Source organism: Microtus oregoni, unplaced genomic scaffold (assembly GCF_018167655.1).
Source record: "Microtus oregoni isolate MIOR12 unplaced genomic scaffold, Mior012 000011F_ref0000422, whole genome shotgun sequence".
Lineage (NCBI taxonomy): Eukaryota > Metazoa > Chordata > Mammalia > Rodentia > Cricetidae > Microtus > Microtus oregoni.
In genome coordinates, this window is record NW_024543070.1 from 31,380,910 (window position 1) to 31,408,671 (window position 27,762).

At 37.9% G+C, this 27,762-nt stretch overlaps 1 protein-coding gene across 1 annotated transcript in view; it reads left to right on the forward strand.

Annotated features, from left to right (window-relative positions):
• Nucleotides 1-27,762, forward strand: part of LOC121453584 (coiled-coil domain-containing protein 178-like) — a 316,272-nt gene that overhangs the window by 266,572 nt on the left and 21,938 nt on the right. The window contains exon 22 of the mRNA XM_041660455.1: nucleotides 9,026-9,160. Within this exon, the coding sequence (XP_041516389.1) occupies nucleotides 9,026-9,160 (135 nt within the window). The remainder of the gene's footprint in view (nucleotides 1-9,025; nucleotides 9,161-27,762) is intronic.

The window sequence follows — 27,762 nt, forward strand, 5'->3', positions numbered from 1 at the left end:
AGAGCTTCACATCACTGTTCTCTGCTGAATTAAAATTGTGTGCACATATCTTCACTTATCAGTTTTATTTATCTGTCAGGGATTGATAAAAAGCAATATGCTTCAGTGTGTAAAAGCTTTTAACAAGAAGGTTGGAATTATAACCACAACTTTAATAGTCTAGTGCAAATAAATAACCACCTTTATCTTCCTATTGTCTATCATCTATCTAAATCTAAAATATATTCATATTTACTACTGAAGTTATTTTTCTGTTGTGGAGGAACATACTGGTTTCTCTCCCAAATGGCCTTGATCATATCTTTTCAAACCTTTCAATATTTTGCGGATTCCGTAAGGTATAGATGTAAAGGAGGTAGCATATTTTCTTTACCAAGTATGTTGAACTCAGAACGTGCTTCTGCAATGGAAGGAGACACTTCACTGTGTTTATAAATAAGAAGTATAAGTAGATGATCTGAAATAATTTTATTTTCTCCAATGTAAACATTCTTCTTAATATTTCCACTAAGACCGCCAACTTTATACTCACGAAGTTCACAAGCTCCCTGAAGGACTTTGGGTGAACGTTGAAGCTTGCTGGTGCCAGAGCTGTGTTGATTCATGCGTACAAGTGTGTCCTTCCCCACCCTAGCAAGCGCCACTCACTATCGCTGCGGGATCACTACGCCCATTTCTACCCTGGTGCCCTTCTAATAGCGTTGGAATTCATTGGAACACTTTAGAGCCAAAGCAAAATTGAAAGAAAAACATAAAAATGTCCATCGGACCCCTTTCTCCTATCTGTGAACAGTGTTGCATTATTAGAACCCCAGAGTTGATCAGCACACTGGTTAGAGTCGATGGGTGATTCCTCCTTTTAATAATCAGACAAAGACCATCGTTTACATCAGCACTTCTGAGACAGCGAGCCACAACCCCACATGGGGTCTCAAACCAAATGTAATGTCTGAAAAACCTGAACGAACAGCGATAACTATTAATTCTGATCCGAAGCACCAGGAGCCTGTGATGTTTCTGCAGCCTCGGTTCTGAAAACAACACATGGGCTTTGCATTTGAATGGCATCATGCTACATAGTGCCCACAGGCCTGCATGAAACATCCGAGCCTGGATCCAAGATTGCTATATGTTATGAACTGCAGTATTTTTGCTGTATATTCAAAGGCCCCTGCACTTATAACACATAATTATAAACATAATGGTCTAATTATGGAAGACAAATATTTTTAATATAGTCTGTCACGCTTCAGCATAAATAGCATCAAATTTTAATAATATATCTTTTAGTAATATTGTTAGAAAAACAAGTACTTCTCATTAATTGCAAATTTACCTGTGTTGTTAATAAGTGCTAAAGATTATATACAATATAATATCATATATGAACACATTTACCTTAATATGTAATATATAAGCTTTAATAAATATATACATACATGTGTACACAAACACACACACACACTATATATATATATGGTATATATATATATATGGTATATACCATATATATATAAAAAGTGCTAAATATATATATATATACCATAGCACTTTTTATTCTTTAGTGTGTGGCTGTTCTGTGGTCTTTTTATCTATCTCCTTTTTCTTACAAACTTACTTTTCCACAAAAATGTATAATTTTGAAGAACACATTTCCTATATAGTCATCTTGATCAACTATATTTTCATTACACCAGTGATTGCCAAATCATTACTCGGTAAAACATAGATCAAAGGCTGACCTTGACCCTTGCCCTCCAGTTAGAATGAACCCTGCCATGTAGGGTCTTCTGTTTTCTTTTTCTCTGTTTGTTTTGTTCTGTTCTGTACTGGCTTGTCTTTGTTTTTGGGAAATGCGATCACAGTTCATTGTTCAAATAAGCCACATATGGTATTTGTATTTTAATTGAAAAGTCTCTTGTTATGTCTGATTCTTGAAAGCAGAAGTTCATTAAAAGGACACTTCTTATTTCCTCAAAATGTCCCTTCTTTTTTTCCCAGTATTCTTAAATTGCAAAAGCCAGTTGAGTTATGTGCTTTGGAGAGTTAATTTTTGGCACCATATGTCTCTAAAAATCATTCAATTCTATCTAAAGCATGGTTTCAATGATATTTATATTCCATATTCCACAGACAATTGAAGAAATTTTTAAATAAAAACATCTTAGCCATTGACTATCACAACCTGATAACATACAATTTACTCACAAGATTACAGAGGATTATAATTATGATGATGAATTTGATATCTGAACTCTGCTTTTGCTTTTTAAGACTAGGAAATTAAAAATTTTAGGTTGGTCTTTAATTTTGTGAAATAAATTATAAATTAAAAACTATACTAATGATACAGCTTGGAATAGAGATAAATCTTAAAATACTAAACAAGTTTTGAAGCATCTAAAAGTAGTAATTATTTCTATAATAATATAAATTCATTAAATATTTTGGATAGTTCTTTTATTGTAGGTAAGATCAAATTGCACAGAAACATGGCTAAAATCTTTTTCTACAAAACCAATCCCAGTTTCTAAGTCAGCAGATGGTCATGTGTAATAGGATATTGTTTTGAAAGCCAAATTACAATATATTCTCCAAAGTAAATGACTTCAAGCCACAGAAAATGGCAGGGGCCCTCTCAGTGAAACATCAGCTTAACTAATGTTTCTTATTTGTTAATAAAATAATTCAGTACACGATAAGTTAAGGGCATATGTAGACAATGAGGAAGTAAGCATGTGCCTGTATCACTGTATGTGCAGGCAATGGGTTTGCATGTTTGAATGAATGATGTTTGCATGCCTAACTCTGTCAATCAGTGCGGATATATTTCTAGAAGAAGTTGAGCTGATGCTGATACAGAGGGTCTGAGAACAACACTGAGAATTCTGATCTAGAACTTATATAATATCATCAACTTTTATACAAAATGGCAAGGTGATCCCCACAGTCTTTGTAGGAAACTACACACAAATCTGCACAGCTTCCTGGATGTTTACCACTGCTGTCTTTGGAACATATTGATTTATTGCCTACCATCAAAGATGAACATGTCTGTCTTAGTTTGAGCTATTATTGCTGCGATGAAACACAACCAAAAGCAAACTGGGAAGGAAAGGGTTCATTTATTTGACTTACTTTCCCACATCACTGTCCAAGAGGGGAAAGCCAGGACAGGAACTCCAGCAGGGCAGGAACCTGTTGGCGGGAGTCTGTATAAAGGCTGTGGAGACATTTTGCTTACTGGCTTGCTCCTCATGACTTTGTCAGTCTTCTTTCTTATAGAATCCTGGACCAGCATCCAAGAGATGACGCTACCCACAGTGACCGGGCCCTCCCAGATCAATTACTAATTAATAAGCTTTTCTACAGGCTTGCCTACAGCCCAGTCTATTGAGGTATTATTGAGAGATTTTTCTCAATTGGGGCTTCCACCTTTCCAATGACTCTTGTTTGTGTCAAGGTGATGTAAAACTAATCAGCACAACAGAACCCGTATCAGCTTGACACACAAACACATCACAATTGAGCCACAACCTTTTCTTTATTATTCATGCCCAAGGTATCACATTAACAGAAACATCACAGTAGGAAATACTCCAATTTTTTAAAGTCCCACAATCTTTAAAAACTCATACAACTAAAATTCAGTCTCTTTAAAATAGCCAGTCTTTTTTTAAAATCCAGTCTTATAAAATTCAAAGTCTCTCAACTGTGAGTTCCTATCAAATCAAAAATAAATTAAATGCTTTCTTATTTCAAGAGAGAAGAACCAGGGTAGAATAATACTCTCAACAAAGCAAAACCAAACTCCAAAAGCATAGACAACACTATGCCCAATTATCTGGAATTCATTCATGATCATCTGGACTCCTTCAAGGGGATTGGGTCTCTTCTCTGGATCTGTCCTTTGAAGCACACACAACTTGTCTTCTAGGCTCTGGCTGGCTCCACTCCACCACTGCTGCTGCCCTAGGTGATCATCCCATGGTATTAGCATCTCCAAAATGCACCTGGGCTACACTTTCACCAACAGCCTTTCATGGGCTCTCTTCATAGTGCCAAGCCTCAGCTTTTCTCCATGACCCCTTCATGCCTTCAAAACTTGAATAAATTTTACACTACTGATCTGGGCTACCAGCACAAGGTACGACATTAGCTTCCGCTCGATCATAGCTTATGTATGCTCTCAAGAAACACTTCCCAACAGATTCCACCCAAATAATGTTGGTCTCTTATTAATTACCACTAATTTCTCAGCTCCACCTGACCAGCGTCAATTGTCCCAGTAAAGCAAAGGTTTAACTTCAGTGGTGCTGGCCTCTTGTTAAATAACCAGAACCCAGAACCACATTTACACAAATGGTCTGGTAGAGTCTTTATTTCCCTCTGAAATTTCACAAGCCGGGCCTTCATTTTCTGCACTGTTCTCAATATTCTTATCCTCCAAACTGCTACAGAACAACCTTTTAAGCTCTCACCTCTGGACTTTCTAGTCCAAAGTTCCAAAGCCTTTCTACAATTTTCCTAAAAACATGACTAGTAGCACAATCCTGGTACTAGTTCATCACAATTTAGGTTACTATTGCTGTGACAAAATACCATGACCAAGACCTGGATGGAGGTGGGGGTTCCTTGGACTTCCCACAGGGCAGGGAACCCTGATTGCTCTTTGGCCTGACAAGGGAGTGGGACTTGATTGGGAAAGGGGGAGGGAATTGGGTGGTGGGGAAGAGACAGAAATTTTTAATAAATAAATAAATTTATAAAAAAACAAAAACAAAAGCAAACTGGGGAGTACACAGTTCATTTGGCTTATCCTTCCATACCACTGTTCATCATTGGAGGAATTCAAGACAGGAACTCAAGCAGGGCAATAATCTGGAGGCAGCAGCTGTCTAGGTTAAGGGTCTAATTTGCTATAAAATTTTGGGGATTATAATTACACCATTTCTCCTTTCTCTTTCCTCTCTCCAAACCATCTCATTGACTATTCCCAGCTTTCTTTCAAAGTCAGTCTTTTCTTCTACTAAAGAAGTTATTGAATGCATATATTTATATACATCGATGTTCCTAGATATAATCTTCTCAGTCTATATAATATTCCTTGTATGTATGACTTCAGGGCTGACCACTTGACACAGGACAACAAATTGATGTGCTCCTCCCTGAGGAAGGCCACCTCTCCTGCTTCCAGCTTTTGTCAGTTGCCTACAGTTCTTTGGTCAGGTTGAGGATTGTGAACTTTTCTTCATCCAGTTTGGCATGTCCGTTCCTGTTGTCATTGTTCATCTACCTTAGGGCAGTCATGCTGGTGAAACTTTATGGGTGTGCATTCTGATGCTACTAGGAAACACAGTCTCCCAGCACACCCCCTGGTCCTCTGGCTTTTACAATCTCAATGCCTCCTCTCTCATGTACCCTGAGTCCTAGGTGTGGGAGTTGCCCTGCGTATGTACACATTCATACTAGGCCCTACAACTAACTCTACATTTTGATTGGTTGTGGTTTTCTGTAGTGGTTCCTGTCTGTTGCAAAGAAAGAAAACTTCTTTTCAGAAACTTTCCATTCTTTCTTGTTTCTGTCTATCAAGGACTGGTAGTTGCAAATTTTCCTCAAACTTCAAAAATGTTGAGGTGTTTTTCTTTCTGGGTTGGTTCTTAATGACTTTCTCTACTCGAAGGATACCAGTCTGGGCTCACATCTTGATAGGTGTAAGGTCATTGTGGTAGTTTCGGGCAAGAATACAGACAAATAAAAAGAAATAGATCAGTGTCCAGTTGCTTCTCCTCAGTTGGCTTGTGTGCATGAAAAGCACTACCATCCAGCCATGGTACTAACACAAACCCAGGAATTCCTCCCTGTGCAAACGGCATTGCTCAACTTTGTCTTATATCTGACTCATATAATATTTTATCATTCTCTGTGGCAAACAGGTCTTATCCATGGAGCTGTCTCCAAGTGCCATGACATCTCATGGGAAAATAAGTTCTTCTGTGTGCTAAGCCAGCTCCCAAATAATCCCATCCTTCACACAGAAAATATACTCCAGAAAGAAAATAAAAAAAACAACAATATTTTAGCATATTTTCCCAGTCTGTGGAGTTTGATGTTGCTTGGTGGCATCAGGGATCAAAAGTAAGGCCTGATCTAAGCTTGGTGTGTCATCTACTGCCAAGCCTTTCAGTGAGATATCCAATGCTACCTGATGGGAACAAAAGAGATACACCCAAATAAGAGCGGTTATGTTAGGCTTAGTCCTGACTGTGGACACCCTATTCTGTGTTTAAATGGGATAGACTTCCACTTGCTTTTGCCTTGAAAATTTCATATTTCAATAATCTAGTGGATCAACATATAAGTATACAACTTGATGGAAACATGTGCAAAGTTTATAATTCACTTCCTATTAACATCCGACAGGTGTAAGCAAATGCTCATTTCACAGCACACCTATATCAAGACAATTTGAGGCTCTTATCTGCAGCACTTAGCTTGCTTGAAGAAATCTTGACAACACTTAACCAGGGGGGAAGTGGTTGGATTCCAGTCATGATGACATCATGGTTTGGAATATAAGCTTGAAGCTAAAATTAGGTAAACTCTTAAAAAGGCTGACTTCTGGACAGTAGGCAGGAAGAGACTGTGTGAAGGAGCCTCCAGCAGACAGAAGTAACCTATGATCTACTGGCAGGAAGGAACTAAGAAAATCAAAGGATTATTTTTGTAAAGAAAAATTAGTTATATCTCTTCAGAGCCTCTATCCCTCAAAATCTATTTATAGATAGGTTTTGATTAACGAGTTGCATTTATTTATTGTTATTATATAGCTTCTTTATTGACAATATTTATCTAAACCTCTAGCCTATTGAACCAGAATATACAGAACTACACATCAGTGTATTTTAATATATTTTCTAGGTATAATATTCAAGGATGAGTTACTCAATAAGCAAAGGTAATTTCCTAATAATTTTAGTTAATAAACAAGTAAGATATTTTCTACCTTTTTTTCCCCAAGATTTTGCCTTTCAAAGACAAACTATCGTGTCTGACAGATTGCATTTTACTTGAAGACCAAGTATGGTGCAAAAAAGTTTTCAGTTTGTGTTAAATACCTCTTCAGAGCATTGTTGTCGCTTCCTTTCTCTTTACTCAGGTCCAACAAATTCTCCCGGGCAGACTCTGTAGCCTTGTCCTGTTTCAGACTAAAGTCATTGATCATTTAAATACAGATCTCTCTTGCACATTGTTGTCGATACAAATTGACAAGTTGTTAAAGTCATTGATGCATATCTTGGATGACACAGGGTCAAAGCTAACTTCTACCTATCCTGCACAGCTCCAATCCCATATCCTCCTCCTGTCCTTACCACAGTTCTGATAGTGTTACTGGGACCATCCATGTACTTGTGCACATAGCAAATGAAAACTAACATTTCTACATGCAGCAATGAGTGTATCAGCATACAGTTCACCACCTGCCATTAATTATCTGATTTGGCTTGTGTTGCGAAAAAAAAGCAAATTTTCGAGAAATAGGGCACTGAACTTCTTTTCCAAAGAAATGGTAATCTTTAGTTTGCTGACATTACTTTGGTAGTCTGGATAATCCAAAATTTCCACCAATTTATTCTGAATTATATAGTTCATCATCAACTAAGTACAAATATGTTTAACAGATATTTTTGTATTAAATTGGCAAGTTAACCCATAGTAGTGCCTTTGTTTTTCTGTGAACCGAACCTACATGTGCGTGGGGGAGCGGTGGTGAAGCCTAAGGAGATAGTTGAGAATAAAAACTCACAGACAACATGGGGAATTCAAAATCACCTTATCTAAAAAATTTTAAGTGACTATACATAGCAAAGATTTCTAAGATTCAGGCATGGTTTCTTGGATGTTCTACAAAGCATCTCATTCGTGTACCTCTGCTCCGCTCCCAACCATATTTTGACATTACTGTAGGTATGAAGAGATATTCAAATGAATTTGTGTTTGTTATAAATTTGTTTCTTTCCATTTTGCAAAGCACACTAAGGGGTTATTCATACTACCAAACCCCAAATGAGTTTTCATGGGCAGGCTATAATATGTGACTATTTAGGCCTTTTGTAAATGGAGTTTCTTGTCAATTTTGTTAAATTTATCCCTTTACAATATAGACTTATCACAGTAATTCTTACAGAATACCAGTTGTTGAAAGGAAAGAGTTTTTGGTCTTTGCAAAACTGTTGATTTTCTAATATAAGCTGTTGATGGTTTTTATATTAAACTCCCCTGTATGATAGAACCCATAAGAAAATTCTGCTTCTTTCTGCAGGTCCTAAGTTAAAAGTGCCCACTTCTAAACATTGCATCTTTTGTACTTTAATGTTGACATGCTTCCCTGTCATGTGATCAGAGGGAGGCAGATTAATTGGGAGTCCTCGCTGGAAATCCCCTCCCTACCTTTTCTCCTCTCCTCCGCAGTTGATGGCAAAGTTAATTCTCCTTGGTTTTGTCATGCTCTGACACGCACATTGCCAGCCATAGTAAGCTTTAAGAGTGCAAAAAAGATGCAGCGATGTCCATCGAAGTCTTCAGGCTATGTTTTTTAAACTTTGGTTTGACCTGATGTGCCATTCAAAAAGAGCGTCAAAAGGTTTTGGGTTTATTTATTTTTTTCCAAACAGAAAGGTTCAATATGTCCTGAGGCTATCGGTTTTGAGTTAAACTGGGTGAAGTAGAAATATTTTACTCATCAGCTTTGCAGTCACAGAGTTTGCTCCAGCTAGAACAAAACTGCTGAGGCATTTAGAGAAAATTAACCCCCCATCCTGGCGGCCAGATGTGACTGGTCTCTGACGAGTGCACATGAGTGGGCTGAAAAGTCAAGAGACTGTGAAATTCCTGTCAGGTCCGTACAGTGCGGAACGGGCCATTGGCTGCTTTCTATATTTTCCCCCATCATTCTTCTTGAACAGTGCCATTAATTTCCTCTCCTCCCCTGACTTGTGTTTTTTTCCCTCCCTGTCGCCTTTAGCTCTGTCAGCTGCAAGAAAAGCTGGACAATCAATGGCAAGAATACTTCAGACTGGTGATCCTTTTTAACCAGAACCGGCTGGCCAAGTTCCAGGGGGAATCCCAGGACAGCATTCAGAAAATATTAGTGGTGCAGGTAGGTGACTGCAGCGAAAGAGGCGAGATTATTCTGATCTACATTGGAAAGCAAATGACGGGGTGTGTGATGAAGCATTGAAACCATATCCCATTAGAGTTTTATAAATTTTTAACCTCTTTGATAGACTAGGGCTGCATGAAGGATGAATTCAGCAAGTGAAAACATATACCACATGCCATGCATACTTTGAGGGAATAGGGAGATGGGACTGACTTATCGCAAACCTTAGAGAGAGTTTTTACACATACATGCTACTAAAACTGTGTTTGCTAGCCTCCAAGCCCCATTCTGCCTTGTGTTGGGGGAGGGGTCATTCCACACAGTGTGTCTTCAATCATTCTCTGCCCTCTTTGAGACAGAATCTCTCACTGAAATGCCATCTGGAGCTCTGTCTGGGAGAGACTGACTTGTATTCTCCTGGTGTGCCCCCCCCCCCCCCCCGCTGCAAGAACAATGTTTTAGGCACATGCTATTATTGTGTTTCACCAAGAATTTTTTATATAAATGCTGGGGACCCAAACTCGGGCCCTCATGCCTGCATACTAAGTGCTTTTCCAACACTGTTTTGCTTTCAAAAATGTTCATCGTAATTTTCTGGGAATACTTCAGTGCCAAGTGTGCTTTGTTAAAAGGATGGGTCTTGTGTTTGTCCTGTTTAGCTGTTATTGTTTTCCTTCTATTTGGTTCACACTTCTAAGTGTATATGGCAGTGACTCTATTTGAAAACTATGACAATTGGTCCTAGAATGTGACTGCACTTCCAGATACATGTGACATTTTGCTGCTTGTGTCTGAATCTGGACAAGCATTTAATGACCCACTGGTTTTTTTTTACGAGTCTGCAAGGCTTGAGAAAACCCTGCTGGTCATGTGAAGACTCTTGGTAGGGATGTTACTCAAAGTTGTTCCAAGCCAATGCTTTGCCATTTGAGATGTCATAAAGTGTGTTAAACATGGTGTCCCAAAGGAAAACACATGCTATTTTATTTTAAGAAGAAACAAAAGAACACAAGATGACCTGTCCCCTTTAACACAGAGCAGCAATGTGGTCCTTAGAACCATGGTTGTCAGGAAGTGGCATGGTCAGTGACAAACACTGGACCCCAAACACATGTGCTTTATGCTGCTTTGACTACAAGAAAAAAAAAATTCAAGGAATTTCCACAATTACTAAGCAATTTCAAATTCCCTTTTTCCTGGTGTCTGTTTCTAGCATTTCCCTGTGAGTAATGCATGCTTTCCATACTGGTTCGATTAAGAATGAGTTATAGAAAACCTGAAATAAAGTGGAAGAAATTAAAGTGTTGTTAGGTACAGAAAAGCTCAATGGAAATTCATGTGCAAATGGCAGTTACATTGGTTTAGAATTCAGAAGCATTTGTTTTCATTTAAAAAAAAAAAAAACCTTTAACATACAGCATATTAAGAGAGAGGTAGAAACTAAATAATTGAATATCATTTGAAGTAAAACATGCGGGTGACTGCTCATCCTACTTCTCTCCCCAGGTTCTGATGGTCTAAGGTGCTCCAATGACTTAGTGTTGTAGAGAAATCCCAAATTTCTCCCTAAATATTTATGTTCTTATAAATCCTACAAATTGCAAATTCTCACTGTGAATTATGATGTGTTTTCAAAGACTGATAATGTCATTTGAATATCTGAAAGATGAGTGCTTACCCATAACCTTCAAACAATCTTTGTTCTTATTTAATACTGGAAACGCACCCTTCTGTTTTTTGAGGACACTGACTCTGGGTTGTCTGTGTTTGTAACAATAAGTAATCCGGAAGTGAAGGAATAGCTTGGGACAAGGAAGGAAACTCGCGTGGTATCTAGAGACACAGCAGGGAGCTTGGCTTTGGTTTAGTGTATTTGTGAGGGAGTGGGGGTAGAGGCTGCATTTTTTTCTCTACAATAGATGCCTTCATTTTAGAATGTTTGAATGCTAACTTTCCTTAAAAATGAAGCTACAACGTCTAAAATCATGCCACAAACATATGCCAAGAAAGCATATGATTGTCCTGTGCATATCAGACTTAAACTGGATAATGTAGTAGATGCCACTCTCCAGGACCCCCTTCCTACCAGCCTTCCCAACCTCAACACTCTCCGTGGCTGCCCCTTTGGTCTGTTCCTGTTCCTTCTCCTTCTCTCCTACTTACGCCCTCCCTTCTTCTACAATGTACTTCTTGCTTGCCCCTTAAGGAACACCTGACTCAGTCAATGTAACAGTCTTCCAAGTCCAACCCTACCGGCTTCTGCCAGGTCACTAACCTTCATTGACCTTGGTCACCAGCACTATTCTCTACACAGCACTTTAACACTTCAGTTGCTGACTTTCCATGCTTGCCATTGCACCTTCCTTTCTAGAAGTTTCTAGGATCCCCCAGCACTTACTGTATCAGCGACAAGAGCAACATTCTTCCTCAGATATTTTAGGAGAACGGCATTAAGTTGTCCACATTTGACAGTGCTGAACAAGCCTGGCTTCACTTATTATGTCCATCTAGCAAGCCATGATGACACTTAGTACATTTGCGGAGGAGCCTCTGGCTGCCGGAAATTACATCTGATTCAACAGCACAAACATCGCTTAACATCCCATGCACTAACTTTCCATTTTCAGAGAACTTGATCTCAGGGTTCACTCTGGTTATGTCGGGGAATCGAAACAGTCTCTATTTCTAAATGATTATGAAGATGATGCTGTAAGATACTAGTGAACTACTGAGCAAAATTTATCTGCTGAACCTTTTGAAAAACTAATTGATGGTAAATAAATACAACACAATGCACATGTTAAAGAGAAAAGACGACCTTTGGTTCATCCTCAGGCAATGGCAGAAAACCAGTAGGATCGAATAAGCTTTTGAATTATATGACCAAGTAGAAGCCAGGAAGATTAATGATAACCAGAATAAAGTACTGGTATATTTGACTTTGTAGCCTTGTATATACATTTAAAACTCTAATTATATTGGTTGACCATGGTTTTGATAGAACTCAAAGTGGACATCTACAAAGCAAGAGCAAGTCCCAAGTCTATCGCCATGTTTTTGACTAAGTAGACACGCTTTCTGCAGTCTTGGCTGCATGTGTGTGAAACAATACTGAGTCCCATCATTTCATTTTTCCTGCAATTTGTTTTCTTTCTTGTTTTTAATTCACATGATCCTGTAGCAGCGTGGAAAACCTCTTACACATCTCATTTAGCAAATAGTCTGAGCACTGATCAATCACTCAAAAGACAAAGCTGCAGGGAACACATGCAAATGTGATCTCGGACTACATAAGCAGGGGTGCATTTTTCTGGAAGGATCAATTCCATCGTACTTTTTTTTATTATTTTTATTAATTTCTTTAACTTTTTTAGTCGCTTGCCCACCCTAAAGTGGCTCCCTTAACTAAGAATTGTGGTTCCGTGCTCCCCTATCCACCTTTCCTTTATCCCAATTCTCCCATTTCCCAGGTCCCCCCTCCTTCCCTTCTACCTTTTCTCTCCCCATCTCCCCTTACCCCCATCCCACCCCCCCCAAGATCCCATTTTCACCCCGGAAATTTGGTCTACTTCCCTTAGCGAAGAGGACAACTATATGTTTTTCCTTCAGTTCACCTTCTTCCTTAGCTTCTTTAGGATCACCTATTGTAGACTCCGTGGTCCTTATTTATGGCTAGAAACCAATTATGAGTGAGTACATCCCATATTCATCTTTTTGGGTCTGGGACACCTCACTCAGGATAGTGTTTTCTATTTCCATCCATTTGCATGCAAAATTCGAGAAGTCATTGTTTTTTACCGCAGCGTAGTACTCTAGCGTGTATATATTCCATACTTTCTTCATCCATTCTTCCATTGAAGGGCATCTAGGTTGTTTCCAGGTTCTGGCTATTACAAATAATACTGCTATGAACATAGTTGAACAAATGCTTTTGTCATTTGATAGAGCATCTCTTGGGTATATTCCCAAGAGTGGTATTGCTGGGTCCAGGGGTAAGTTGATCCCGAATTTCCTGAGAAACCGAAACACTGACTTCCACAGTGGTTGCACAAGATTGCATTCCCACCAGCAATGGATGAGGGTACCCGTTCCTCCACAGCCTCTCCAGCAAAGGTTATCCTTGGTGTTTTTGAGTTTAGCCATTCTGACAGGTGTAAGATGATATCTCAAAGTTGTTTTGATTTGCATTTCCCTGATTGCTAAGGAAGTTGAGCACGACCTTAAGTGTCTTTTGGCCATTTGAACTTCTTCTGTTGAGAATTCTCTGTTCAGTTCAGTGCCCCATTTTTTAATTGGGTTAATTAGCATTTTAAAGTCTAGTTTCTTGAGTTCTCTATATATTTTGGAGATCAGACCTTTGTCTGTTGCGGGGTTGGTGAAGATCTTCTCCCAGTCAGTAGGTTGCCTTTGTGTCTTAGTGACAGTGTCCTTTGCTTTACAGAAGCTTCTCAGTTTAAGTAGGTCCCATTTATTCAATGTTGCCCTTAATGTCTGTGCTTCTGGGGTTATACATAGGAAGCGATCTCCTGTGCCCATCTGTTGTAGGGTATTTCCCACTTTCTCTTCTATCAGGTTCAGTGTGTTCGGACTGATATTGAGGTCTTTAATCCATTTGGACTTGAGTTTTGTGCACGGTGAGAGATATGGGTCTATTTTCATTCTTCTACAGGTTGACATCCAGTTGTGCCAGCACCATTTGTTGAAGATGCTTTCTTTCTTCCATTGCATACTTTTAGCTCCTTTATCGAAAATGAGGTGTTCATAGGTTTGTGGGATAAAATCCGGGTCTTCTATACGATTCCATTGGTCGACTTCTCTGTTTTTATGCCAGTACCACACTGTTTTCATTACTGTAGCTCTGTAATAGAGTTTGAAGTCAGGGATGGTAATGCCTCCAGAAGATCCTTTATTGTATAGGATTGTTTTGGCTATCCTGGGTTTTTTGTTTTTCCATATAAAGTTGATTATTGTCTTCTCCAGATCTGTGAAGAATTTTGATGGGATCTTGATGGGGATTGCATTGAATCTATAAATGGCCTTTGGTAGAATTGCCATTTTTACTATGTTGATCCTCCCAATCCAAGAGCAAGGGAGGTCCATCCATTTTTTGGTATCCTCTTCAATTTCTTTCTTCAATGCCTTAAAGTTCTTGTCAAATAGATCTTTCACTTCCTTGGTTAGATTTACCCCAAGATATTTTATGCTGTTTGTGGCTATCGTGAATGGTGAAGCTTCTCTGATTTCCCTCTCTGCTTCCCTATCCTTTGTGTATAAGAGGGCAACTGATTTTTTGGAGTTGATCTTGTATCCTGCCACATTACTAAAGCTGTTTATCAGCTGTATAAGTTCTTTGGTGGAGTTTTGGGGGTCGCTTATGTACACTATCATATCATCTGCAAATAACGAAAGTTTAACTTCTTCCTTTCCAATTCGAATCCCCTTGATCCCATTATGTTGTCTTATTGCTATTGCTAGAACTTCAAGCACTATATTGAAGAGGTATGGTGAGAGTGGACAGCCTTGCCATGTTCCTGAGTTAAGCGGGATGGCTTTGAGTTTCTCTCCGTTTCATTTGATGTTACCTGTCGGCTTGCTGTATATAGCTTTTATTATATTTAGGTATGACCCTTGTATCCCTAATCTCTCCAAGACTTTTAACATAAATGGATGTTGAATTTTGTCAAATGCTTTTTCAGCATCTAATGAAATGATCATATGGTTTTTTTCTTTCAGTTTATTTATATGCTGGATTACATTGATAGATTTTCATATGTTGAACCAGCCCTGCATCTGAGGAATGAAGCCTACTTGATCATAATGGATAATTTTTCGGATGTGTTCTTGGATTCGATTTGCCAGTATTTTGTTGAGGATTTTTGCGTCGATATTCATGAGTGAGATTGGCCTGTAGTTCTCTTTCCTGGTTGAGTCTTTGAGTGGTTTTGGTATCAGAGTAATTGTGGCTTCATAAAAGGAAGTTGGTAATGACCCTTCTGATTCTATATTGTGGAATACATTAAGGAGTATAGGTATTAGGTCTTCTTGGAAGTTCTGGTAGAATTCTGCATTGAAACCATCTGGTTCTGGGCTTTTTTTGGTAGGGAGGTTTTTGATAACAGCTTCTAATTCTTCACGACTTACAGGTCTGTTTAGATTGTTCACCTGGTCCTGGTTTAGTTTTGGTAAATGGTATTTATCTAAAAAAAGCGTCCATTTCTTTTACATTTTTCAGTTTTGTGGCATATAGGCTTTTGTAGTAAGATCTAATGACTCTCTGAATTTCCTCTGTGTCTGTGGTTATGTCCCCCTTTTCATTTCTGATCTTATTAATTTCCTTGTTCTCTCTCTTTCGTTTGATTAGTTTGGATAGGGGTTTATCTATCTTGTTGATTTTCTCCAGGAACCAGCTTTTTGTTTCATTGATTCTTTGGATTGTTTTCTGTGTTTCTATTTTGTTGATTTCAGCCCTCAATTTGATTATTTCCAGTCTTCTACTCCTCCTAGGTGAGTCTGCTTCTTTTTTTTATAGAGCTTTCAAGTGGGCTGTTAAGTCTCCAATATGTGCTTTCTCTGTTTTCTTTAGGTGGGCACTTAGTGCTATGAACTTTCCTCTCAGGACTGCTTTCATAGTGTCCCATAAGTTCGTGTATGTTGTTTCTTTATTTTCATTGAATTCAAGGAAGACTTTAATTTCTTTCTTTATTTCTTCCTTAATCCAGGTATGGTTAAGTAGTTGACTGTTCAGTTTCCATGACTTTGTAGGCTTTCTGGGGGTAGCATTGTTGTTGAATTCTAACTTTAATCCATGGTGATCTGATAAGACACAGGTGGTTACTAATATTTTTTTGTAACTGTGTAAGTTCGCTTTGTTACCAAGTATGTGGTCAATTTTCGAGAAGGTTGCATGAGCTGCAGAGAAGAAGGTATATTCTTTCCTCTTTGGGTGGAATGTTCTATAGATGTCTGTTAAGTCAACTTGATTTATTACCTCCATTAATTCTCTTATTTCTCTGTTAGCTTTCTGTCTGATTGACGTGTCCATTGGTGAGAGAGGTGTGTTGAAGTCTCCTACTATTAGTGTGTGTGGTTTGATGTCTGCCTTGAGTTCTAGTAATGTTTCTTTTACATAAGTGGGTGCTTTTATATTAGGGGCATAGATATTCAGGATTGAGACTTCTTCCTGATGAATTGTTCCTGTTATGAGTATAAAATGTCCCTCTCCATCTCTTCTGATTGATTTAAGTTTGAAGTCAACTTTGTTAGAAATTAGTATGGCCACACCTGCTTGTTTCTTAGGTCCATTTGCTTGATAAGCCTTTTCCCAGCCCTTTACTCTGAGTAGGTGCCTGTCTTTGTGGTTGAGGTGTGTTTCTTGTAGACAGCAGAATGTTGGATCCTGTTTTCTTATCCAATCTCTTAGCCTGTGCCTTTTTATAGGTGAGTTGAGCCCATTGATATTAAGTGATATTAATGACCAGTGTTTGTTAACTCCGGTCACTTTTTAAGTAGTAGGGTTTGTGTGTTTTCCTTCTTTGATTTGTGCTGGTGAAGAGTCTCTAGATGTCTGAGTTATTGTGGTCATTGTTGGACTCCTTGGTTAGTGATTTTCCTTCTATTATTTTCTGTAAGGCTGGATTTGTGGCTACGTATTGTTTAAATTTGTTTTTATCCTGGAAAATTTTGTTTTCTCCATTTATAGTGAATGAAAGTTTGGCTGGATATAGTAGTCTGGGCTTGCATCCGTGGTCTCTTAGTTTTTGGAGAACATCTATCCAGGACCTTCTGGCTTTCATGGTTTCCATAGAGAAGTCAGGTGTAAGTCTGATAGGTTTACCTTTATAAGTAACTTGGCCTTTTTCCTTTGCGGCTCTTAATATTCTTTCTTTATTCTGTATATTTTGTGTTCTGATTATTATATGGCGAGGGGATGTTTTCTTTTGATCCAGCCTATTTGGTGTTCTGTATGCTTCTTGAACCTTCATAGGTACATCTGTCTTCAGGTTGGGAAAGTTTTCTTCTATAATTTTATTAAGTATATTTTCTGTACCATTGAGCTGCACTTCTTCTCCTCCTTCTACTCCAATTATTCTTTGGTTTGGTCTTTTTATTGTGTCCCATATTTCCTGAATGTTTTGTGATGAGAGTTTGTTGGACTTGCTGTTTTCTTTGATCAGAGTGTTTATTTTCTCTATGTTATCCTCAGAATCTGAGATTCTTTCTTCTATCTCTTGTATTCTGCTGGTTATACTTGATTCTGTAGTCTCTATTCGTTTACCTAGATTTTCCATGTCCAGTCGGCCCTCTGTTTGTGTTTTCTTCTTTGCCTCCATTTCAGTTTTCAAGTCATGAACTGTTTCCTTTATCTGCTTGATTGTTTTTCCTTGGTTTCCTAGGGTATCATTCACTGATTTACTCAATTCCTCGAACTTTCTATTATACTTCTCATCCATTTCTATAAGGGCGTTTTTTATATGCTGTTTAAGGGTGTCAATCACTTTCATGAAGTCAGTTTTTTCTACTTCTTCTTGATTAAGGTGTTCATGTCCTCCTGTTGTGGGGTCACTGGCTTCTGGTGGTTTCGTGTTGTTTTTCAGATTGTTGGGAGAATTCCTGCATTGTCGTCTGCCCATCTCTTCCTCCCAATACTCCCCTTTGGATCTTCTTTTATAGGATCAGGTCTTCTTGCCCACTGATGTACCTTCCCAGTGATGTCACTCCCCAGAGATGTTTCTCCACAATGATGTTTCACTCGGTGCCCAGAACGAAACTCCACGCTGCTTGGTTAGCTTGCGAACAAAGGGCCCACCCTGCTCGCTGCGGGCAGGCTATGGGAACAAAGGAGCTACCGGCCACCCCTTTGTCCTCCTGGTTCGGGTTCTGTCCCAGCACCCTAGCAGGCTGGGCAGGGAGGCGCTATGCCCCAAAGGAGGGAGGGAGACAGGGGGTGTGGGGATCTGGATGTAAGCTGAGTGGGATAGGAAGAGAGAGGCGGTTTGGGCAGTATAGCCCCTGTAGGATGGCCAGGAAGTGTGGGCGGGCTGAGGTATGATCCCAGCTGCCGCAGCACTCACTCACCACAATGATGTTTCACTCGGTGCCCAGATCGAAACTCTGCGCTGCTTGGTTAGCTCGCGAACAAAGGGCCCACCCTGCTTGCTGCGGGCAGGCTATGGGAACAAAGGAGCTACCGGCCACCCCTATGTCCTCCCGGTGCAGATTCGGTCCCAGCGCCCTAGCAGGCTGGGCAGGGAGGCGCTATGCCCCAAAGGAGGGAGGGAGACAGGGGCTGTGGGGATCTGGATGTAAGCTAAGTGGGATAGGAAGAGAGAGGTACATCGTACTTTTTTCTTAGGCATGGCACATGTACAGTAGTTTATTCAACATAGAAAACATAGTTGCGGAGCTATATCAACACTGTTGAGAGAATCGGTAATAAGAAGGATGGGGGAAGGAAGAGGGGAAGAAACATGGATTGAAAAGCACAGAGCAAACTGGATTGAAAGGTAAGCATCTAAGGACCGAAATACAAGGTTACCATATGCTTTGTTGATCTCTCAAAGCCGGCAACAGGACCAAAGGGTGGGAAAGATTAGCGAGCCGCTTTGTGCCCAATAGGAATACATTTTCTGTCAAGCATGCCCTGCTTTACCCAACCAGGCAGACACACTCAGGTGGAAAAGCCAAGAGGATATTGCAGACTTTTAGTGGGAATGAATGTTTTGAAACTCAGTTCAGGGCACCTGCTCCTCCTACAATGTCCCTTTGGTATATCAACACCCCTTTGCCCACCAGTATGCCAGCTTTTTCAAATTGAAATCATGTCTTCCGTATTCATCTTTTTCAACATAAACTAATTATGACTCTCAAAACACCATAAACAGAATAATTGTGAGCTTGTAAATTGGTTAGAATTGAATGGGATAAGCTTTAAGCCTTCCTTCCAGTTCCCAGTGCCTATGATCTTATATTCATAAATAGAAATATGGGATATATATATGTATATATATCCCATATATAGAAATATATAGAAAATTGGGATATATATACATATATATGTGTATATATATCCCAATACACACAGAGAGAAAAAGAGGGGGGAACCAAATCACTTAGCTACATGATATAACAGAATACCTCTGTGGAATCTTTTTGAAATAATAGAAATTGTGAAACCACATGCATCGCAGATTTAAAATATGAATAGATGTATTACACTTGAGTGTTGACAAATTGAGAAAATCTCATTTGACAATTTTAGGTAGTAATATAAATGATATTCTAATATAGCTACAATAATTTAAAAATATTTTCTGAGAGAAAGCAGTACCATAAATTTTGAATAATTCAAAGGGTAAGAAGGAAGGAGAAGTATAGAAAATGGAAAATATAGATAAACATTTAATGATTAGATGACTATAAACAGTTTCACAAGGCATTTTGATGTTACAGATTTGCAACTTAGTCATGAAGGCAAAAACTGTTTTATTTAGAAGTTATATATTTAAAGCAAATGGAATCCAAACAAAAAACATTTAAAGCTCGCAAGACCCCACTCTTGATGAGAAGCTGCAGGCAGTCAATGAGAGAGAGAGAGAGAGAGAGAGAGAGAGAGAGAGAAAGGGGTGAGAGGATAGTCCTCTCTATACTCAGCAACACTAATAGGCACTGTAGCTTTCATAAATATATATGTGCACCAATAATTATGGAAGAAAGAGGTTATGAACTCGAGAAGAAATAAAAGAGACTTAAGAGGAGTTGAAGGAGAGGAAAAGGAAGGTGGAAATGATGTAAATATAATTAATAGTAGTATTCATATACGAAATTCTCAAAATAAGTATAAAATTTTTATTGTAATCTAAGAAGTAAAGACTGAGACAAAAGTATTATGTTCAAATTTGTGTTTCTTATGAATAAAAAATCTATTAAAACATATCAATAACAAACTTCAGGATATGTAAAATAACATGTGGTTGTAATCCAAATAAAAATAAATGAATCCACAATCAAAATAGGGACTATTTATGAATTCTATAATTTTTATTTAGTATATTTTGAGAATTTTATGCATGAGTACAACATTTCTCTCCTCTCTGTCTTCACCTCAAACTCCTCCTATCACCCAATCTTTATATTCATGACATCTTCTTTAGTAATTATGGTTACAAAAATAGTTCCAAGTTTTTGGTTGTAAGCCTAAACTTGAACTGTTGAACCTTCTTTGTAGTCCAAGGGGAACAAGAGTCACAAAATCAACTAACCAGGGCTCATAGGAGCATACAAAGACTAAAGCAAAATTCAGCAAGTCTGCCTGAGTCTGAGATAGGTCCTTGCATACATGAAGAATATATATATACATACATACATATGTGTATACATATATTTTCTGTCATACATTACATTGTATCCATATATATAAAATATTGTAATATATATGTTTTTTAAAAGGATTACCGGTTAACCTTAGAGAACAGAACATAAAGTGACACAAGGAAAGCTCTCAGTGACAACATCACTGTTACTATCAATAAAAAATACTAACATTCTTTCTTCAAACAAAGTATACCATGTATTGAAATGCAAGGATTCAACTTTAGAAAATATATTCATGTAATTTAATACAAACAGTAGTCAAAAGAAGGAACTTTTTATTCAACGTACATTAAGCAGTAATTATTAAAAGCAACTATGTTTATCTAATAGTAAAGCAACAAAATAACATATAGCAAAATTCCTCCAGTTTCGTATGTTTTATAAAATAATAAATGAGATAGAAACACTGTATAAAAAAGGCAAAAACTATCATTATCATCATTATGATGTTTCTCTTACTAAGAGAAAGAATAAGCATTGGCATATTTTAAGATTTATATATCTTTATTTTATGTGTGTGAGTGCTTTGCCTCACGTATGTAAGTGAGCATATGAATCTAGTACCTGCAGAGGTCAGGAATGTATATCAGATTCATTACAAGTGAGGTTTCAGATGGTGGTGAGCTGTCATGTTGGTGCTGGGAACTGAACCTAGGTATTCTGCAACAGCAGCCAGTATTCTTAGCTGCTGAACCATCTATCCACCAGGAAGCATTAGAACTAATAAGACAGTTATTTAGCATGTCAACCTGAAATACAAAGCTCCTAAGAGTAAGCAAAGGAAATGACAGCTCAAAAGTCCATAAGCTTAAATCAAATCCTACTCAAATTCTAACAAGATTTTTCAGTGAGGCTTTAGGTGATTATAAATAAGTCCTCAAGAGTAGCTTTGACACTTTGTAAGAAAAACAAAATGTGTTGAGTTGACATTGAAAATTTATACCACTCTGTAGCAAAACAAATCAAAGGATATATTTATTAAATTATAGGAACCCATCGATGCAAAGGGCCTGTAAAACATAATGCAATAATTGGTAAACTTCTTTCATTGGACAGTAAAACCAGAAATACAATTATACCATCTCTGCCTTTATATATAGAGAGGTCATGGTCAATATTCTATAAATGTATCCTATGTGTCTCAATAAAACTTTATTTACAAATGGGAATGATTCTAAGAACGCAGGGAAAAAAGACCTCACATGTGTTTGGACATTTAAATATAGATTATTCACTTGCTAGCAGAGGTATAAAGTAAATTCCCCAAACATACAAAACAATGTATTTTATAAGATAAAGAATACTGGTCTATCTCCAAACTGCATAAAAGATGAAAAAAATGTATGATGCTTATTTGAAATTGTTAATTTTGTGTGTGTGTGTGTGTGTGTGTGTATGTATATATATATATATATATATATATATATATATATATTTACATATGGTCCTTAGCTGCCATGTGAGTGTACTGGAAACTGAACCTGTAGTAATTAGAGTCATCGAATGACTAGCATTCAAAATATCTGCTAAAATATATATAAGGGAGCTAGAGAGTTGGCTCAGCAGTAAAAAGGATTTCTTTTAAAAAGCACAAAATATATATCCCAATAGGAAAATGAGCACATTTCAGAAGATATTGCTAAATGGCATATGTGAAGCAAATGCCCAATAGAAAGGCACTTGATTACACAACTTTAATCCTGGTACTCAGAAGACAAAGGAAAGCAGATCTGGCCAACCTGGTCTACAGAGCAAGTTCCACGACAGCCAAGCTTAGACAGTGAAAGGAACCACTGAAAACAGAAAGCTGGTAAAGATGTCATTGAACAAGGGGGTCATATTTCAGTCCCAACAGAGAGCTGAACTTGACTGCTTCAGCCACGTGGTTCTGGAATCAAGAATAGAAGAAAGGGGATATGGAATCTCCCTCTGTGACTAAGGAAAGCTGTCGAGGCCGGGCATTATGCCAGGGGTGTCCCTGCTTGCAGGCCTAGAGAAGCCATTGCGAAAAATTCTGAAGATGAGGCCTGGATTGCTTTGGAGACTCTAAGACGTTGGAGATGCCTGAGCTATGGGACCTGCCCACGAAAGCTGCTAACAGGGACCGGAACCAGCCCAAGATAAAAAAGTGTGTTGCAGTCCATAAAGCTGAAAGGAGTTCGAGATCTGAAGAGCATTTTGAGATCAGACATGGAAATGCAGACTTTGGAATTTGCCCAGCTGGTTTTTGGTCTTGCTTTGGTCCAGTATTTCCTTACTATTCTCCCTTTCCTCTGTCTTAGAATAAGAAGGAATATCCAGTGCCATTATATGCTGGAAGTATGTGATTTGTTTTTTTATTTTGATTTTACAGGGAATTACAGTTAAGAGACTGCGTGAATCTCAGAGGAGATTTTGAACTTTAGACTTTTAAATAAGTTTGAAAGTGTTATAGATTATGGAGATTTCTGAAGTTGGACTGAATGTATTTTTGCATTATGATATGGCTACAAACCTTTGGTTGGGGGGCAGGGAGTAGGATGTGTTGGTTTGAAAGAAAATGGCCCCCTAAAGGAGTGGCAATATTAGGAGGTGTGGCCTTGTTGGAGGAAGTGTGTCACTATAGGGGTGGGCTTTCGGGTTTCCTTTGCTCAAGCTGTGCTCAGTGTGTCACACAGTATACGCCCTGTTACCTGCAGATCAAGATGAAGAACTCTCAGTCCCTTCTCCAGCACCATGTCTGCATGCTGCCATGACCCTCAGTGATGATGATGAACTAAACTTCTAAATCTATAAGCCACCCTAAATAAATGTTTTCCTTTATTAAAGAAGTGGCTAAAAATAAAAAAAATAGTTTTTTCCAATCTTAAAACCTTCACGTTTTTGAAGAGATATTGACAAATGGTAATAAAAGTTCAGAGAAGTAAACTTTCATATTTTATCAAGAATTTCATTTTTTCCATTACCAAAATGCAAACTGTGCATCCTTCTATTTAAATTTTTACTAGAGAAATGTCTTCAGTTTTCCACAAAGAAAAGTATATTCTGAGTTTGTTCTTAACAGTACTGTTACTGATGGCTAAAAACAATATGAACATAATGTAAATGTCCATCAACATGAGAGGAGATACATTAGAGAATATTTGGCAAAATATGTCTGGCTGTGATGGTTAATCTCCTTTGTAAACTTGACAGAATTAGGATTGCTGTAGGGACACATTCATGACAGAATGTCTAGACTATGGTAATTAAGGTGAGAGAACCCACCCTAATAATTGGCTGTGCCGTCGCCTAGGCTAGAGGCCTGAGCTGGATAAAGGCAGGAAGGGAAAGGAGCAACACTACCCATTACTCTGCTTCCAGGCTGCACAGGCAGGTGACCAGCTGCCTCACGGTCCTGTCGTCATGCCGGTAACCCTTAAACTGCAAGATTTTCCCATTAGAGTTTATGTAAGTATTTCAAATATAAGTACTATTTTAAAGTTCCTTTTCTGTGTAGAACTGAGAGTTCTGACAATTTCTCTGAATACCCTAGTTTGAGTTTTGCATAGGTAAGCAGTGAGGCTGTGGATTGATTGCTAGGTTAGTACCCCAGGACCCGGCCAGGGAGACAGATGACTCTGTTGGTGAAGTGCTCGCCATACAAGCATGGCAGACCAGAGTGCCCAGACTCCATTGGGGGGGGGGAAGGGTCAGTGGGAGGAGCCAGGCCACACTTGTAGTCCCCAGAGTTGGAGAGACAGGCATTAGTAACTTTCAGGCCAGTGAGATATTCTGCGCTTAAAAAAGAAGAAAAAAGTATCCAAAGTGATCTTCTGGCCTTAGTGCACACACACACACACACACACACACACACACACACACACACACACCTGTATAAAAGCAAAATCCCACTAAGTTTGTCTCTCACGTTCAACATAATTCATGAAATGAAGTATACGATAAGCCCTGTACTAGTAAGCAACTTGCTACCTTAACTCCCAACCTTCTCTTTTATGTCTCATATTGATACTATTATAAAGCAATTCTGAATATGCAACTAATTCTTGCCAAAGACTTTCCAACTATACATGAACCTATTTATACCTTACAATATTTTCACATCCACAAGCTTACAAAGCAAGAGATGGTGATATAATGCTTGCTTGGCATATATGAGGCCCTGGGTCCCACCCTCAGTGCTGTGCATTAATTAACTAATTAATTAATTAATTAATAAAGTCTTGCAACTCCACGTTTCACAAAACACTTCAAGCTCATGGGAATTCAGGAAATTCCATCTAGGTACACAACACTGCTGGTCATATAACATAATGAAAGAAACGCTTGGCTGAGTTCAATTCCTTTGACTCCTTCTGCAGCTTTTAAAGTATGCACAAACATATAAACAGAGAGAATTAAACAAATGCTCTTAGTTAAAACAGTAAAATGATTGAGTCACACGTTAGCCAAATACCTTCCTTTGGCTGTAAAATCAGCATTCTGTTCTCATCACAAACTGATTATTGCCAACAAACAAATACCTATTGCTGAAAAATCATTTCAGATTCAGAAAATGGTGTCTGAAAGGGATTTTAGCTCATTTCTTCATACTCCTACCTTTAGGACTTACTATCTCATTATCATTCCCTGGCAAAATTATGCCTCTAGAATGTTATTTTGATTGATGTTGGGGGAGTGAATTACCATGACATACCGAAGCACTGAATTTACTCCCTTCTTACTGAATGCAAGGATGATACACACAATACTTATTGTCCTGCATCTTTAGCCATTCGAAGCTAAGTTGAGGAATATCAGGTCCTTCCAATGTGCCTCTTAGGGACTGTCTTGTGAAAGGCATTTTAGTATACACTGAGGGGTCCCTAAATGCAAGGGATAACCTCCATCCACAAAGAGATGTGATCTCCTAAAGAAGGCTGGAACATCCCATTGTTTAAGTAAAACTAAAAGCAAAAAGATTTCAGTCTAAGAAGGGAAGAGAGCTTTTCCAAAGAAATAATTCCTAAACTATATCTTAAATGTTGAAGGAACCAGCTCTGTAGGATATTACAGAATAATTAGTTACAAGGTTAAGAGTAATCAAGTGTGGGCAATAACTGTTATGGTTGGCTAGAAACCGGGAGAGCTACTTAGGTCTGAATTCAGAAGAGTATCTTTGTCAAAGGTGAAATTTGGACAAAGTTTCTAGAAGTAGTTAAATATAAAAGGAAGAAAAACACAGTATGAAGGGGAGTAAGTAGATTTAAACACCAGGGACTTAAAGTGCTAGTGTTATACATTTAAAATTTACTTGTTATTTTGTTTTGAAGGAAGTCCTCATGTAGTCCTTATAATGTGTCTTATTCTCAGTACTTTGTGCACTTTAATTAATATCATTGTCAAAGAACTGTATGACATATTGTCATGGTAAACATATATTATTGGAAAGAAAACCAAATCACAAACAGGTAGAGCATGCTGTCCAGCATCAATGTGTAATAGCGGAGGAAGGTGTTGAATCCAGGTGTCCTTGCCGTTGGAGACCAGCTCACAGCTACACAGTACAGGAAATTTTCTCTGTATTGTTGAGATTTCATTGTGTCAGAGGAAGACAATGAGAAACGAGAGATTAAGTCATCAACAAAGTGACAGCACTGGCTATTTGAGTTTGACATTCCAGGAGAATACCATATTTACTCAGCATTCAGTAATCATTCATGACCGTCCATCTCTCAAATCATAATACCATTTGCTTCTCGGACATTCTCATAGTAGTAATACAGTTCGATTCATCATCTACTAAGGGGGCACAATTAAATCTTTAAAATGTATAAAAATTGATGTGGTCATTGAGTTAAAATATTAATTGCAGATCACATTAATTCAAAATCTCCCCATCCAAAAGATATATACATAAAACTCACATTCATTTATATTATAATCAACTCCTGGAAACCAAAGATAAAAGAAACAATCATAGAACCAATTCCACAGCATACAAAATTAAAAACTAATTTTAACACTGCGTCAGAAGCAATAATGGCCAGATGACACTAGACTACCTCGAAGGGGCTAGCTGAACAAACAGGAGGCAAGATCAGCCATCTCTAACAGAAAGCATCCTTTAAAACTGGTCCAGGAAAAAAAAATGGTTACATTGTCAATTTTCTGTACTCAAAAGATCTGCCTGTGACATTTTTCTTTATATAATTTTAAATTTTCTTGCAAATGTTTAGGTAAATTATTCTTGACAACAGTTATGAATTTTTTACTGTTTTCATTGAGTTATAAATGTTGGTATGTATCTTTCTCCCAATCATATTCACATTTCCTGCAATTGTTGTCTAAAAGTAGAGCAAACCTCAATAAATGACTTTTAAAAACAGCCAAAAATCTGGGAAGAAAACTAAAATCTAACCTGAAGAAAGTAGAGAGGTCAAATATAACAAAAAAAGGAGCAAACACTTTTAAATTTTAATTTATTTAAATACTAAAGCTCCCAGCATGGTTTAGGATTTGTAGCATCTATCTATGAATGCAGCATAAATGGCAACTGTAGCATGAAGCATGGAAGGAGAGGTAGAGGTTCTGGTCTGCTTCTTAAATTTGATATGAAATAGTATGATGTTACCTTGACAGAATCTCAGTGACACAAACTGAGTCTTATTGTAATCCCCATACCCAAAATAGAAAGCGGTAACACAAAGATAAAGCAAACGTACCAATAGAAAAACTAGCACAGAGTACTGAAAAGTATTTGATTAACCTACAAGAAAAAAGAAAAAAAAAACAAATAAATTGACTCAAAATATTAGTCAAATTTGGTGAAAATAAAAAAACAGTGACCCTAAACCCAAATGTACTAAATTTATATTAAATATAGATAGAATAAGAACTCCAATTGAAAAATAGATGTAGTCACAATAGAAAGTCATTAAGTTTTGTAATGTCTATAATGACATATGTGAAAATTCTTGAAAATTAAAGAATAGAAAAAACCATGCTATCAACACAAAGCATAATACACGTAGATAAAAATAAACACGTCACACCTGTAAATAATGTCAGGAATAAATAGGGTCTCCCCCTAAATAGAAGGAATTAGTTAAATAACAACTCTGAATATGTATGCATCTAATAAAAAGGTTTAAAATATATAGTCTATAAGCTAAGAAAGCTTAAAGGATCTCATTTACGGAGTGATGTCCCAATGTTTGCCTCTCTGTAATAAACAGAACATGAAGATTTTTAAAACCTCAAACCCTGAA